Source organism: Vigna radiata, chromosome 7 (genome assembly GCF_000741045.1).
Source record: "Vigna radiata var. radiata cultivar VC1973A chromosome 7, Vradiata_ver6, whole genome shotgun sequence".
Lineage (NCBI taxonomy): Eukaryota > Viridiplantae > Streptophyta > Magnoliopsida > Fabales > Fabaceae > Vigna > Vigna radiata.
In genome coordinates this window covers 7,241,273-7,255,430 of record NC_028357.1, presented here as the reverse complement: position 1 = coordinate 7,255,430, position 14,158 = coordinate 7,241,273, and the positions used below count along the sequence as shown (strand labels likewise).

The following is a 14,158-nucleotide window of genomic DNA, read 5'->3' as shown; positions in this document are numbered from 1 at the left end:
AACAGAATAAAATATAAACAGAATATAATATAAACATACTTACCTGAAAATCTGGTTAGTTGCTAAATATCTTTAAATAGATATTCTTGATTATCTCTTGATTATTTTATCTTTTGCTTATCAATATCTTTAATAAGATATTCTTGATTATCATTTGATTATTTTATATCTTTAATAAGATATATCGTAACCGCTCGGCCCAAATATCATACTGTATAATTTCTTATCAGGTTTGTCTCTGATTTGTAATAGTCCTGCTGAATGAAGGAGATTTCCGACATGAGGAAACAAGCTGAAATATAAAACTGATGCAATAAGAATAATTGGGAATCATAAAACCAGAATCTCACTCAAACACGCCAATCTGCCCTTACCAACAAACAATAGTCATATCTTTATTTTATTCTTTTTATTTCATTTTATCTTATTTCAAAGAGCATTAGTATACTAATAGGGGACCCGTCTTATAACATCTGACATATGATACATTTATCTATATGTATAGTATTCCTTCATTTAATGTACATTTGTATATATTATTCGTTCCTTGTTATTTCAAGCCAATGTTAATAAATTGCTTCATGTGACTGCCTCTTTTATTTCTTGCCAATGGATTTCTTTTGGTTTTACACAAAACCACTGGCTAGTTATATTGAATATGTCCAACACGCATAAATCTTCTGGGTTTCAACTTCTTAATGTGAAAGATTGAAATTATTCAAAACTTTCAACCCTGCGTTTAACTACTTTTTTTTTTTTTTTTAAGAAAACGTATAACAGAATAATAGTATGTATAAACATGTATACAATGTGGAATATTATAATATGGACTTAATCTATAAATTTGTTTTTTTTTTTTTCTGTGTGCTAGATGAAGTTCCCACAGAACAAAAAGCAGTCGCTAATATTATTCATTAAGCGATGGGAATCTGAGATCACCAATGACAATGAATGCATCAGATTCCATCACATAATCACACTCCTTTTACATTGCATAGTCAAACATATGGTTTAACTAATATATTCTCTCTAACTCAACAACACCTATCAAATAAAATTGTAGACACATTCATTATTAAAGCAGTCTCAGACGGCAGCACCTGTTATGGGAAAACAAACCACACAATATGTACAAGAACTCTGGCAATTCTGCATAGTCCCAAAAACTACAAGAAAATTTAATTGAAAATGAACAAAAAGTTCACCAACTTAAAGTTTTGCTCCCGAAGATCCATGATTAGGACTTGAGCACCCTCTCAATAGCAGCCACATAAAACTCCTTTGGCATGGTACCTATTACAGAATCGCATTTCTGACCATTTTTGAACATTAAAACCACTGGTACAGCCTTAATGTCATAGTCTTCAGCAATTTGCATGTCAGTGTCTGTGTTGACTATGAAGCACTTGAGTTTTCCAGCATACTCTGCTGCAATCTCGTCGATTATCCGGTGAACCATCCTGCATGGTCCACACCAATTTGCATAGAATATAACAAGGACTGGAGTTTCACTTTTCAGAATCGAATTATCCCACAAGTCTTTGGTAACTGGTGTAGCTTCCAAATCACAAGTTCACAAGATTCAAGTCACAATACACACTCACATATCATAAATGTAAAATTGAAACCAGGACAAGCTAAAAGCAAGAAACAAAATAAGCATGAGCCTTGGATCATTGGGTGAACTAATTCAACATAAATACCCGCTTTGTCATATTTTCATACATAGATTGAGAAACTTTCAACTCACATAAATACAAACGACTTTAGATGCCTCCCCACATGGATGATTCCAATCATTTCTTTTTTGTAGCAGAGGGGACATTATGTATCTCATTTCATAGGTTATCCCATCATAATATGATTCAAACTAACTACAAGTCTGAAAATAAATGACTTGGATATACAGCAATGGGGTTAGGTCAATAGGTCAAGCAACCCAAACCTATTGATAAAATAGCCATAATAAGAGGAAGGATGCGAGGACAAATGAACTTTTCAAGCTCTTCATATGAGAAAATAAATATGACAGCTCAAAATTATCAAGTTGGCCACAATGTCTTCAAAAACAAGAAGAAAAAGAAAAGAAACTATTACAGTATGCTAGCAACCCAAACTAGGAATCAATATTCAATACAGTGATGAATGTTCCAGTAGGCTACACAACTTTCTTGATATTTAGATAAAGATGGATAAAAGGATCAAAAGGATACTGAGGTTTATAATGCTTCCCATCTCTAATAATTACCAAAACCATCCTTGTGACACAGGTCCTGTATGCTGGGCTTTCAGGTGGAAATAAGATAATTACAAGTAACAAACCTTATTTACATGCCATCAGTTCCATGCCACTGCTGGTTATTTTGACTACAGATGATTTACAAGCTTCGCAAAACTTAAACACAATTCAAACGAATGAATCTATTCCAACTGCAACTTATACTGAGTGGTTTGAACCAAGGTAGTTATGTTGGGAAACTAAATGTTAATGGGAAAGCCTATTTTTTGAATCGTGATTTTGAATTGTATTTTGAATAGTAATATTCACGATCAAGAATAAGACGGCTCACACACAAATATATAAAACATATACAAAAGCACAAAGTCATGATCAATATCTCTAGGATTCTTTAACACAGACGCATGTGAGAAATGAAAACAGACATAAATTAACATAAATCTAAGTGATTTGTTAGGCTTTTTGAGTTTAATATCACATACCAATTAACAAATTAAAAGAAACAAAAGAGGAGTTTAAAAACTCATTTGACACACCTAACCATCTACGTGTGAGTTTTGTGAAAAAGACATAAATTGTGAAGGCAAGCTGCAGAAAGACCATATTTCGACCCGATTTTATTTCTTAGCTTCTTTTTTTTTTCTGGATACTAAATTCTAAACCCTAAATGGCACCTTCTGTCACTAACACCTAACCGGATTTTCCCAAGCAACACCTCAAAACACCGGCAACAATGATCCCACTCCTTCTAGAAGACACAAACTGGTGGGCAATAGCATGATCTGTTCCGGAATCAAGCAATTTACAAAAAGATCGCAATTCATGGATAATCAAGCTTGAATTGAAACTAGCAACAGCACCGCCGCTGTACCAGAATCATGGTGCAATCCACTTGGATATTGCAATTCATGCAATACGTGAGTGATCTGACAATTCAGACGCAAAAACCATACTCATCATTTACATCACCGGCTTCCAGTTTCCGAATGGTATGAAATCGACACATAAATATTCTGAAAAAGCTAAGAAAATACTAAAGAAAACTATAATCCTATCATGAAGGATATCCAGAAGGATCACTTCATTACCATTACTTCACACAACACTACCTAAAATTCATCTCAGATTTTGTTTGATACCTAAAAATATATCTTTCCGTAAGAATGTGGTAACTTATTGAAAAGTTAACCATGAAAGTTAAGCAAGAAACAACACATTTTAAATGGAATTAGAGGAAAAAAGGCAGACTAAAAGGTATGAATGTTGAATGCATCCCATAACACAAGCATGATCCTGGCGACGATCTCAACCGAAAATTTAAAAAACAAAAAAAAAAATAGAAACGTATATAAATAACTAGACAGATACCTGTAATTTGATGACGCGAAGATTGGATTTTTGGCAAAAGAAGAGGGGTTTGAAGGTGTTGAGGTTGGTGAGGCATTCGAAGAACGAAGTGGTGAGTGTGAGGAAAGGCATGGGAAGAAGGGTCTTTGGGTTTGGGAAGAAAGGAAGGAGAGAAGGTGAGAGAAAAGGAAGCCATTGAAGAAAGAGAGTGAAAAGTTAAAAAGACAAATACAAAAACTATAGTAACAAATCTTACAAACAAATATCGATATTCTTGCTCAATTACTCACATGATTATTTATTTTTTAATCCCTTCTTCTAGATCTAAATGTTTTAGATCTTCGCTATTATAATAATTGATTTCCACGTGCTAGTATTAGTTTAGTAATTTACAATTATTGTATGATGCATACAGTTTTAAGTCAGCTATTTCAGACAAATATACATAAAGTAATAACGTATTAGAAGTAGCAGAATAGTTAGTTAAGTATACAGTGATGAAAAAATTAAAATATATATATATATATATATATATATATATATATATATATATATATATATATATATATATATATATATATATATATATATATAAACCAACTTCTACTATACCTATAACAAAAAATCTATTATAGAAATTCTATTTCGGTGACACCTAGTCCATTTATAAGTTTTTTTTTTCAAATTCTGCTTTTCCAAAATATCTATGACTATATGACGACACTTGTCTTTTTGCGTGGTTTTTATGTTATTTTCAAATTTTGCTTCCCCAAACTCATGCGTGTATGGAGACACCTATTGCTTATAGTGCTTTTATTTTTTTGTCTTTTTCAGTTCTTGGTGTTTTCTGCTTCTTTGATCCTTCTTCTCCAGCTTCTCCATGATTTCCAAACTTCGTTATAGGTTTTCTTTCTTTGACACATTGTGTTTCTTTCTTTTCAGCCATTGTTCCGTGAAAGATTGTTGTTTTTCTTATATTTACATGTTGAAAACCACATAAGAGATGTTAATCATTTCTTTTTTTCGATTGAAGCTTAGTTTACCTTTTTGAAGCAAGATTTAGTGTTTCTTTTTTAAACATTTGATCCATGGTGCCTATCTTTGTATGTTCTAATTTTATTTAAAATTTTTAACCTTAACTTTGTTTTGGTTTGGTTTTCTATTGGGATTAGAGAATTACTTTCAGAGTATATTTGTGTAATATAATCTATTATTTCAACACTTATGTTTATAATTGTCTCTTCTAACAATTTTAATAGACTAGGTTTCTTGTGTAATGGATTAGACTATGCTTTCGGTTTTAATCAATTATTAAATTTATGTAATCGATTATATTGACACTTAGTCATATTAGTCATTCATTTACCTTTCTTAACAAATTATGTTACTTATATAACAGATTATGGCTTGTTCTCTTTTTTAATCGATTATGTAACTTATATAATCGATTATAATAGAGTGATTTGTCATTGTTTAGCTTTCTAAGTGTTGTGGCTAAATCTAATAGATTATCCAACTTATGTAATCGATTATTTATACTAGAAAATAAATTTCTAATATGTTTTATGCTTGATTCACTCACCACTAATGGATTCAAACATCTAGCACTAACATGTTAAAAATATAAACGTTTGTTATGTCATTTTGTTGTGCAAGCATGATTAAAAGCATTATTAATCATTTAACCTATTCATCGTTAAAAACTAAGATGTAAAGAAGCTAAGCTCCCCCTATCAACATGTTGCATGCACAATCTACTATATTCTATACATATAACCTACTACACATATTCACCTGCTTTATTTGAAATATTTCAGAAGTGGACGTTAGAGAAAAAGAAGACATTCACGGAATGTTCTCTCCATTAGAAGTCGTGCCTAAAAGATAGTACAACCCACTTCTAGTAAAGTACTTAAAAAGTAAGCTTGCTCTGACAAATTGACTTTACCCAACGACTACTTCACATGACAAGACAAGGAAGACAAAAGATTCAAGGCTAAGAGCTTAGTCTGATGGATATCTTTTTGAAGAGCCTTTAAATAGAAGATCTTTTAAAAAAAGAATCAAGAGGATACCTTACAACAAAAATATCATCCCACGAAAAATGTTTAGAAGAAAAAACATAGAAAAGCTCAAGCTTAAAGAAAATATCTTAGAAGAGAAAAAGCAAAGTCAAGCTACTCTCAAAACTTCATTGTAATATTTGCTTATTATTTGTAAGGAGAAAGAAAAGAGAAAAACACCTATCGATTTTGTAGTCTACATTGTATTGAACAATATCCTCTTTGTGAGAGTAATCGTCTAAACGACTTGTAAGAAATCAGTTGATTACAATTATGAAAAGAATTAAAATACTTGTTATATAACTTGGTCGAGTTAAGGAAATCTAGGTCGTGTATCAGAGGATACCGAAATTGTCCAATGGAAACCAGGAGTGGGTGAAACTTAACCAGTCTAGGATAACAGGAGTTATTCGCTTATTAAGGATAACAGGAGTTATTCGCTTACTAGGGATACCAAGAGTGGTGAAGAATACTACACAACCAAGAGTGGCTGAAACTCAACTAGGCAGCGTATCGGGGGATACTAGGAGTGCTTAGGGATACCAAGAGTGGTGAAAATACTCAGTTCTAATCTTGTTGAAGATTATAGTGAAACCCTTTAAGGATAAAGGAGACTGGATGTAGATGAGTTGGAGTGAACCAATATAAATATATATGTGCATTTATTGCTTACTTCTATCTCAACGTTTTTCTTATAAAACCTGTAGTCGCATAGTTATGAATATAAGAGCTTTCCATACTAAACGATTGTTCATTAAAAGGAAGACCTTATAAACACTATAGTGAATATTATGAATAGCACTTGAAAAGTATTTATTGTTTAAAACCAATTACAAGGTTAAGCGTTTAACAACTACTTGAAAATCTTGACTAACAAAAGTGTTATATCAGGAAGGTTGCGAAAAAGTTTTTCCATTAACACTGTTCAACCTCCCTATGCTAAAGACAAAGTGGAACGCAAAAGCACAAGTGGAGGCTACCATTTCATCAGAGGAAACCTTGTCTCATGGTTAAGCAATAAGCAGAATACAATTTCATTATCAACTGCAAAAGTAGAATACATATTCGTCACTCACTACTGCTCATAACTCCTTTGGATAAAGAATAATCTAGAATATTACAACTATTTTGAGAGTAATCCCTATTAACTATGATAATAATGTTGTCATTAACTTATCTAAGGATCGTACATTGCATTCACGCACAAAGCATATTGAAGTCAAACATCACTTCATACGTGATTATGATAACAAGAGTATCATGAATTTACAATATATAAACATAAATGATCAAATAACTAACATTTTTACTGAACTATTGGTTGAAGATAGTTCAAAACCAACTTACATACAAGTTACATATAGTTACATATGAGATTGATCATATCTAAAGAACAAAAAGATAATTACTAAGAATGGACGAATCATATTAATCCTTATTCGAAATTCAAATAATGCTCGAGGTTTTAGTATAACAACACCAAAGCTTCAACAATATCAAAGTTTTGTTTGAGAAAAAATTTTATAAGTTTAATTCAGCTTATCTTGAACAAACTCCAATTTTCCAATAATTTTTATTTTAAGTAACAAATAAATTATTATTTCAAGTTAAGTAGCTAATAAATTAGAAAAAATTGAAAATAGTATTTATTTGTACTTTATTCATAATAATGCAGTCTTTTGAACTGATCCTGATATATTTTTAAATTCCTCTATTTAACCTTCAGCTTATATTATCATAACGACCAATATGTTTGTGCAATGCCATATAGTAGCGGTAAGAGAAGTGACTTAATACATATCATTATTCAACATTTTAAGCGTATGACATATGTTTAGAAGAGTAAATGGACATAAACCAAAATATTTAGTTTATTAGGTATTGAGAAAAAAAAATATTAAATACACAAAACGAAAATCCATGAATTATTAAGAACCTAAAATTGTTTAGTTTTCATGTTATTTTTTAATCAATTTATGCTTGTATAGAATGATTCAACAGGTTCTATACATATCAATGAAATGATTTTTCTCTATAATATAATCTTTTATATTGAGATGGCAATTGGTCATTGATGCAACCTTGGTAATAATCTTTTTATGCATTGTTCTGCACTTATTTGATCTTTAATGGTATCATATATATTGATAAACTAATTGTGATTTGTTTTGGTGAGTCTTATTAATCTTAATAGTTAATTCTAGTAATTTTTTTTTATTTTATTTCCCACTTAACAATCTCATGTTTTATGCAATCACATCTTGAACTTTTGAGCTCGAATTCAAACATATCTTATTTCTATAAAAGGTTAAAATCTGCATCTTTTCTTTTCAAAGTAACACTCACTTTACATCTCTAAGGAGTTAAAAATGTGTAGCAAAGTTGAAAGCTTAAACTTATTCTATTTTAAAATATTATTTAATATTATTATTAATGAATAAGTGAATTAAGTTTGAATATTTTAATTAAATTCGCTAATTTAGCCTATATTAAGACAAACGAGATAGATACAATATATTCATCTTTTCATATTTTAAGGATTTTCATTCTTAAGAAATTTCTTTTGTGAACTATCTCTTCTCCCTTTCATCACTATGTTTTCTAAAGAATTTTTTACTAAAACATCTTAATGAAGATGTGTGGCTAAATCACTGAATTGATCCAAGATTCTAAGAATTACAATAAAATGCATAGGATTTTCCTACACTTTTTTTTATATACTTGGATTGTTCTTCATTAAAAGGTTTGAATGAATGGAAAAAGTTCTTCTTTTAAGCTTGAAAAACTAGCTATTATGAGAGGTGACCTCGTCTTTCTCTTTTTTAGCTCAATGTATATAATATATAATCAAACATATCACGGATAAAAGATCCTCAACCAACTTAGAATTTGTCTTTGTGATGTTTTGTCATAATTAAAACAAAAGCTTGAATTCAACAATCTGTCCTTTTTTTTTAGGATAACAGACATTTTGAACAAATTTAAGTTCTTGAGTCATTTCTCAGCATTTTGTAGTTTCAGAAATTATACTCCCCAGAACTTTTATGTATTTCAAGAAGATTTCCCAGAACATTACTCAAATTTAATTATTCCAATCGATATTCGTTAAATACAAGTTTCAATTTCTCGTACAAAGTTAAAGTTCTAGTCCCATGACAATTAAGAACACAATTCACCATAATGGATAAAAGTAAGACACCATTTATTCAATGAATCAGAAGACGAGATCAAAGATGTGTTCTTCCCGTTGTTACAGTGTATATTAGTCCAATTCAATTTTTTTAACACAACTTGCTTTAGAACAAATCAGCATGCTAGATTTTGTTGTGGATACAAAGTGACGTGCAAGAAACACTTTTATTGACATTGTATGGTACGCCCACATATTCTTTCTTTCTTAATAACAGCAGATAACCCGTGTACTGCAACAATAAATTTGAAATTCACATTCTAAATACACCATATTTTGTTTTTTCAATGGCAAGGTTCAAGGACGCAGAGATGCAGAGACCAATGACTTTTCTTGTATCAGCTGGATCAATGATTCCATCGTCCCATAGCCTTGCTGTTGAGTAATAAGGACTTGCTTCTTTCTCATAAGCCTCCACCACTTTGGCTTTGAACTTTTCCTCTTCTTCCTTATTCCACTGCTTTACAATTATGATGCGCATTAAGACAACTTAAGACAGATGAGAAAACCACAAATATGTTATCAACAACTGAAACAGATTTTACCTGAATTCCTTGCTTTTTCTTGTTGCCTTTCTCTATTTGAGCCAGTACACCAGCAGCCTGAACCATGGCCACATTCCATAGGCATAGGCATTAATTAAAACCCCCACAAACCAGATGAGTATCAACTAATGATCAACCAAATTTTCAAATCCAGTTTGATTTAGAAGGGAAAAAACATGCAAAACTAGCTACATAATTATTTATCTCAAAGTACAGAACAATAACCAATGCAGAGCGAAGTCCTAGATCAACCAATGCCAACAATTTATTATAAAGAATCATAACTCATGGGGATCACGAGAAATATGCTACCTGAGCACCACCCATCACAGATATTCTAGCATTAGGCCAAAGGAACAAGAAATTCGGACTATAGGCACGACCACACATTGCATAATTTCCTGCACCGAAGCTTCCTCCAACCATTATAGTAACTTTTGGTACCTACAGGTATTTATTTGAGGATAAAAAATATCATTTGTCTTTGAAAAATATCTGTCATGCTTTCATATGTTGCTTTCACCTACATTCCAACTGCCAAGACATTTATAATTACAAGTAATAAACTTACTAGTATAGAATAAATTTTATAACTTGTAAATAGATGGCTGGAACCCACAAACCTTTGCACAAGAAACAGCCATAACCATTTTTGCGCCAGACTTTGCTATGCCATTTGCCTCAGATCTTGAGCCAACCTACCAAATAGACATGTAGTGCGGTTTCATAACTCTATTGTTTAAAGAAATAATACTTAGCTTTAACAATTATAGATAAGGAAAAGGGAGAAAAAAACTAACAGTAAATACTTTCCTTCATCATTTTACAGTCTCCAAACAACAAAATATAATTAGGCAAAAGATGGATGACATGAAGTATTTGACATCCATACCATAACCGAGATGCCGACAGACATACCACCATTTGATAAAGAATAGTACCAGTTAAAAGTACACGATATCCATCGACAAAAATGTTTGAGACAAAACAGGACTATAATTAAAGTAAAAATTAAAAGGTATGATGAATCAATGCGGCTCTTTTAGATCTTATTGGCATTCTCAAACTCATTATATTTCTATTGATTTCAATTGATGATTCTTAAACTCTCCTGACTAGTCTTACAGTCATTAATCCCTCTGTATTTCCTAAATCTATACATGATTATATTTCTATTGAATTACAATTAATGACTCTCAAACTCTTCTGACTAATTCGTTCAGTCACTGATCCCTCTGTATTTCCTAAATGAGAACATGATTATTATTTCATTGAATTTCAATATTTGATTATCAAACCCACATGACTTTAATCCCTAACTGGTTATCCATATACAGCTCATTTATCTGTGAATCACTGAGCACATTAGATAATTCTTTGCCTTTTAATAAGTAAACAATGGGTATGACTGAAGGAAAGAGGAATCAATCTACATAGAAATCAAAATACAACGACAAAAGCATAGTTGAGAAACAAAATAAATTAATTAAATTCATACCATGAATCCAGTGATGTTCTGAAGGAAGACCAAGGGAATGTTACGTTGAGTGCATAATTCAATGAAATGGGCTCCTTTCAGTGCAGATTCGTTGAATAAAATCCCATTGTTTCCAATAATTCCAACAGGCTGTCCAAAAATCCTAGCAAATCCCGTTACAAGTGTCTGCAAAAAGGTTTCAATATGCAAAGTGAATTGCAACTTTTCCTGTAAGTATATTATTTAAAATGTTTATCCAAAACAAAACCTTATTGTTAAATCAACAACAAATAAGACTGTGACAAATCATCAAAGGTAAGGGCACCGAAAAAAAAAAGACAGTACAATAGCAACTCATGCATACTAGGATAATGATTAAACTGATAAAAAGTAAAGTGGATATGTCCTCACAGTGCCATACAATTTCTTGAATTCATCAAATTCACTTCCATCAACAATTCGATCAATAACTGATCGGATATCAAACTGTTTCTTAAGATCAGTGGGAGCAATAGAACGAAGTTCATTGACATCATACAACGGCTCTTTATATTCATAGTTTATATTTTGCAATCCATTTGCCAAGGGATCTTTCCCAGCCATATGCAAATTCTTAATTATATTCCTCCCAAGCGCAAGTGCATGGAGTTCATCTACAAGAGACGAAACATGTACAAAGTCACTAATAGGAACTAAGTTAATGTCGGTTCATCTACAAGAAACGAAACATGTACAAAGTCACTAACAGGAACTAAGTTAATGTCAATAGTTATCGCATTTTCTATACACTCATCTGCATAGTCACAGCATATACCTTGAGCAAAATAATCAGAAACACCTGACGTCTTGCAGTGCACAGTGGCACCTCCCAAATCCTCTGCCGACACTTCTTCACCAGTAGCAGCCTACAAATTCATTTAGGGTTATTTTTGGTCATAAACACGTAGAAAATACATTACACAAACATGAGCAATCAAATGTTTGTGGCGATTGAAAATATAACCAGTTTTGGTTTGTCATGCTAAATTTATATTCACTTCAACCCAACATTTGTCAAAATGATACGGTTTTAGTCTCTCACAAGTCACTAGGGACTAAAATTATGTTATTTCCATAAAATGAGAAGAACTAAAATAGCTAGAGCAGTAATCTTTTCAATGATTAAAAGCATATTTAGCTCAAATGTTAAAACTTTAAAGATTTTAAAAGTAAAAAGCAAAGAAACAGCAAGAGACTTGGAGAACTACAATAGCTAGAGCAGACCTTAACAAGAGGTGGCCCTGCTAAAAAAATGGTGCCGTTACCCTTGACCATCACACTTTCATCAGCCATTGCCGGTATATATGCCCCACCAGCAGTGCAAGAGCCCAATACCAATGCAATTTGAGGAATTCCTTCAGAAGACATTAAAGCTTGATTGTAGAATATTCTACCAAAGTTTTCTTTGTCTGGAAACACTTCAGCTTGCTTGGGAAGAAAAGCTCCTCCACTGTCAACAAGATATACACAGGGCAATTTGCACTGAGCAGCAATCTCCTGTGCCCTGAGGTGCTTCTTAACAGTAATGGGATAGTAAGTCCCTCCCTTCACAGTGGGATCATTGGCCACAAACATACATAGTCGCCCATGCACAGGACCTATCCCAGTAACAACCCCTCCAGAAGGCAAGGGCTCTTCATACAAGTCATGTCCTGCCAGCTTTATCACTCAAAAGTTAAAAACTTTTGTTGTCAAACCCATATCTCACAATTACCACCCATTTGAAAGCCTTAACCTAGCAAACAATCAAAATATGCCTACCATCTTAAACTAACCAGCTTTCCACAAATCCAAATGAATAAAGCAAACGGATCATAAAGAGAAAAACACAAAAATTAAGAATGTGATGGCTTAGAAAAAGAGAAATGAAAACTATAAAACAGAAGACATAATAATTATTACGATTGAAAAAAAAAAAAAACATGTTTTTAATACACGAGTAATCTTAGCTTTAATCTCTTAAATAGAAAATTGCTTTTTTGTTTCTCCCCCAATAGTTAGACACCAATCTTTTGAATGCAAAAACTCACTTTTAGAGGTAATACCAAAACCACACTATCCGTGGTAAAAATAAATAAATTTAAGCTTTATTTTTATATAATTAAAAAAGTAATAATAAAATTATTTTGAAATATTATACGATATAAAATTGAAAATATAAAGAATTAAAATGAATTAGTGATATTCACAGGACAGCAAAGGCAGTGCATAGAATTAGACTGAATGAAACAATAAGAAAAAGAAATGTTTTAATTTATCTAAGTGGCCATGATGAATTTGATCCCAAATTTTAAATAAATCTCTTATAACCTAAAAATATTTGATAAATTTTTGGAGAGGGGAATAAATCTCATGTTCATTAAAGTCAAGTTTAAAACCAAATTAATGGATAGAAAGAAAAAAGGACTTGAACACGTTTAATTAAAAGTATAGACACTAAAACGTAGTTTCATAAAAATTAAAAAAGTGTAATTAACAGATAATCATAATTTAATATACCAATTACAAATATTCCTAAAATGGCAACAAAAAAAAAAAAAAACCTGTGAAAGCTCGAGGAATGAAGAGCCAGGATCAAGAAGGCGATCGATTCTTTCGCGGGGAAGAAATTTGTTCCTGCTCCTGTTCCTCTTCACAGCCTCGGGTCCTCCACCGGCAAGAGCCTTCTGAACGTTGGATTGCAGTTGCGCAAGCAACTCCTCCATGGCCCCACCATTAGTAGTGGTTGTTGCTGTTGCTGCTGCCAAGTTCAACCACCTTCTTCCCGATCCTCCCAACAAATTGGCCTTTCTTCCGATTAACCCAAACATCCCTTATCTTCTGCGAATCAATAATGCGACTATTCTCTCTCTCTGGCTACACCTGTGTTTATCCACTCTCTTCAGTTGCTGCAACTATATATTATAAATAAGCGCATACTTTCATGTCGCCATTGGATAATCACGCCACGTCCTTTCACGGTAAGTAAGAACAAGAATTTTTTTCCCAAATAAAAACAGAAATAAAAAGGAAAAAACACCCAAATGACATCCTCAATTTATTTATATTGCTAAAAGTCGTGCACTAACGATCAATTTTTCATGTATAAAAGATTGATTTACTGTGTTTTTCCTTCTCAGTGATCAGGCTTCGCGTTTAGGTTTTTATTTTTATTGTTTTGTAATATTTTAAATTCTATTCTTTTAGACTTTATTAATAAAATAATAAAAAATATTTTATTTTACTTTTTGGTATTCAAATAATGAGTAAAATTAAAAT

The 14,158-nt window shown here is 31.9% G+C and overlaps 2 protein-coding genes across 4 annotated transcripts; both read right to left on the bottom strand.

Annotated features, from left to right (window-relative positions):
* Nucleotides 1–877: 877 nt before the first annotated feature.
* On the bottom strand, nt 878–3,832 carry LOC106766942 (thioredoxin M3, chloroplastic). Of its 2 annotated transcripts, none has more exons than XM_014651737.2 (2): nt 3,608–3,832; nt 878–1,548 (listed from the first exon to the last, which is right to left on the bottom strand). In XM_014651737.2, exons 1-2 carry the CDS (start codon nt 3,780–3,782, stop codon nt 1,238–1,240), a joined length of 486 nt encoding a protein of 161 aa, XP_014507223.1. In that variant the 5' UTR covers nt 3,783–3,832; the 3' UTR covers nt 878–1,237. The 2 variants fall into 2 exon arrangements, with proteins under 2 accessions (XP_014507223.1, XP_014507222.1); XM_014651736.2 differs by having other exon boundaries at nt 878–1,557; nt 3,608–3,829.
* A 5,155-nt stretch (nt 3,833–8,987) lies between these two features.
* LOC106769185 (methylcrotonoyl-CoA carboxylase beta chain, mitochondrial) lies at nt 8,988–13,871 on the bottom strand. 2 transcript variants are annotated; one of them, XM_014654693.2, is made up of 9 exons: nt 13,444–13,871; nt 12,125–12,559; nt 11,676–11,766; nt 11,273–11,514; nt 10,883–11,047; nt 10,008–10,082; nt 9,697–9,828; nt 9,385–9,441; nt 8,988–9,299 (listed from the first exon to the last, which is right to left on the bottom strand). In XM_014654693.2, exons 1-9 carry the CDS (start codon nt 13,708–13,710, stop codon nt 9,093–9,095), a joined length of 1,671 nt encoding a protein of 556 aa, XP_014510179.1. In that variant the 5' UTR covers nt 13,711–13,871; the 3' UTR covers nt 8,988–9,092. The 2 variants fall into 2 exon arrangements, with proteins under 2 accessions (XP_014510179.1, XP_014510180.1); XM_014654694.2 differs by having other exon boundaries at nt 8,988–9,296; nt 13,444–13,868.
* Nucleotides 13,872–14,158: the final 287 nt, after the last annotated feature.

Excerpts from the sequence above, each read along its gene's own strand:
- LOC106766942 (XM_014651736.2), bottom strand. The coding sequence starts at position 3,782 with ATGGCTTCCTTTTCTCTCACCTTCTCTCCTTCCTTTCTTCCCAAACCC. Across the intron at positions 1,558-3,607 it reads TTCGCGTCATCAAATTACAG|CTACACCAGTTACCAAAGAC; the intron begins GTATCTGTCTAG and ends GTGATTTGGAAG.
- LOC106769185 (XM_014654693.2), bottom strand. The coding sequence starts at position 13,710 with ATGTTTGGGTTAATCGGAAGAAAGGCCAATTTGTTGGGAGGATCGGGA. Across the intron at positions 11,515-11,675 it reads TTCTGATTATTTTGCTCAAG|ATGAACTCCATGCACTTGCG; the intron begins GTATATGCTGTG and ends CGTCTCTTGTAG. Across the intron at positions 11,048-11,272 it reads TCAAGAAATTGTATGGCACT|ACACTTGTAACGGGATTTGC; the intron begins GTGAGGACATAT and ends ACCTTTTTGCAG.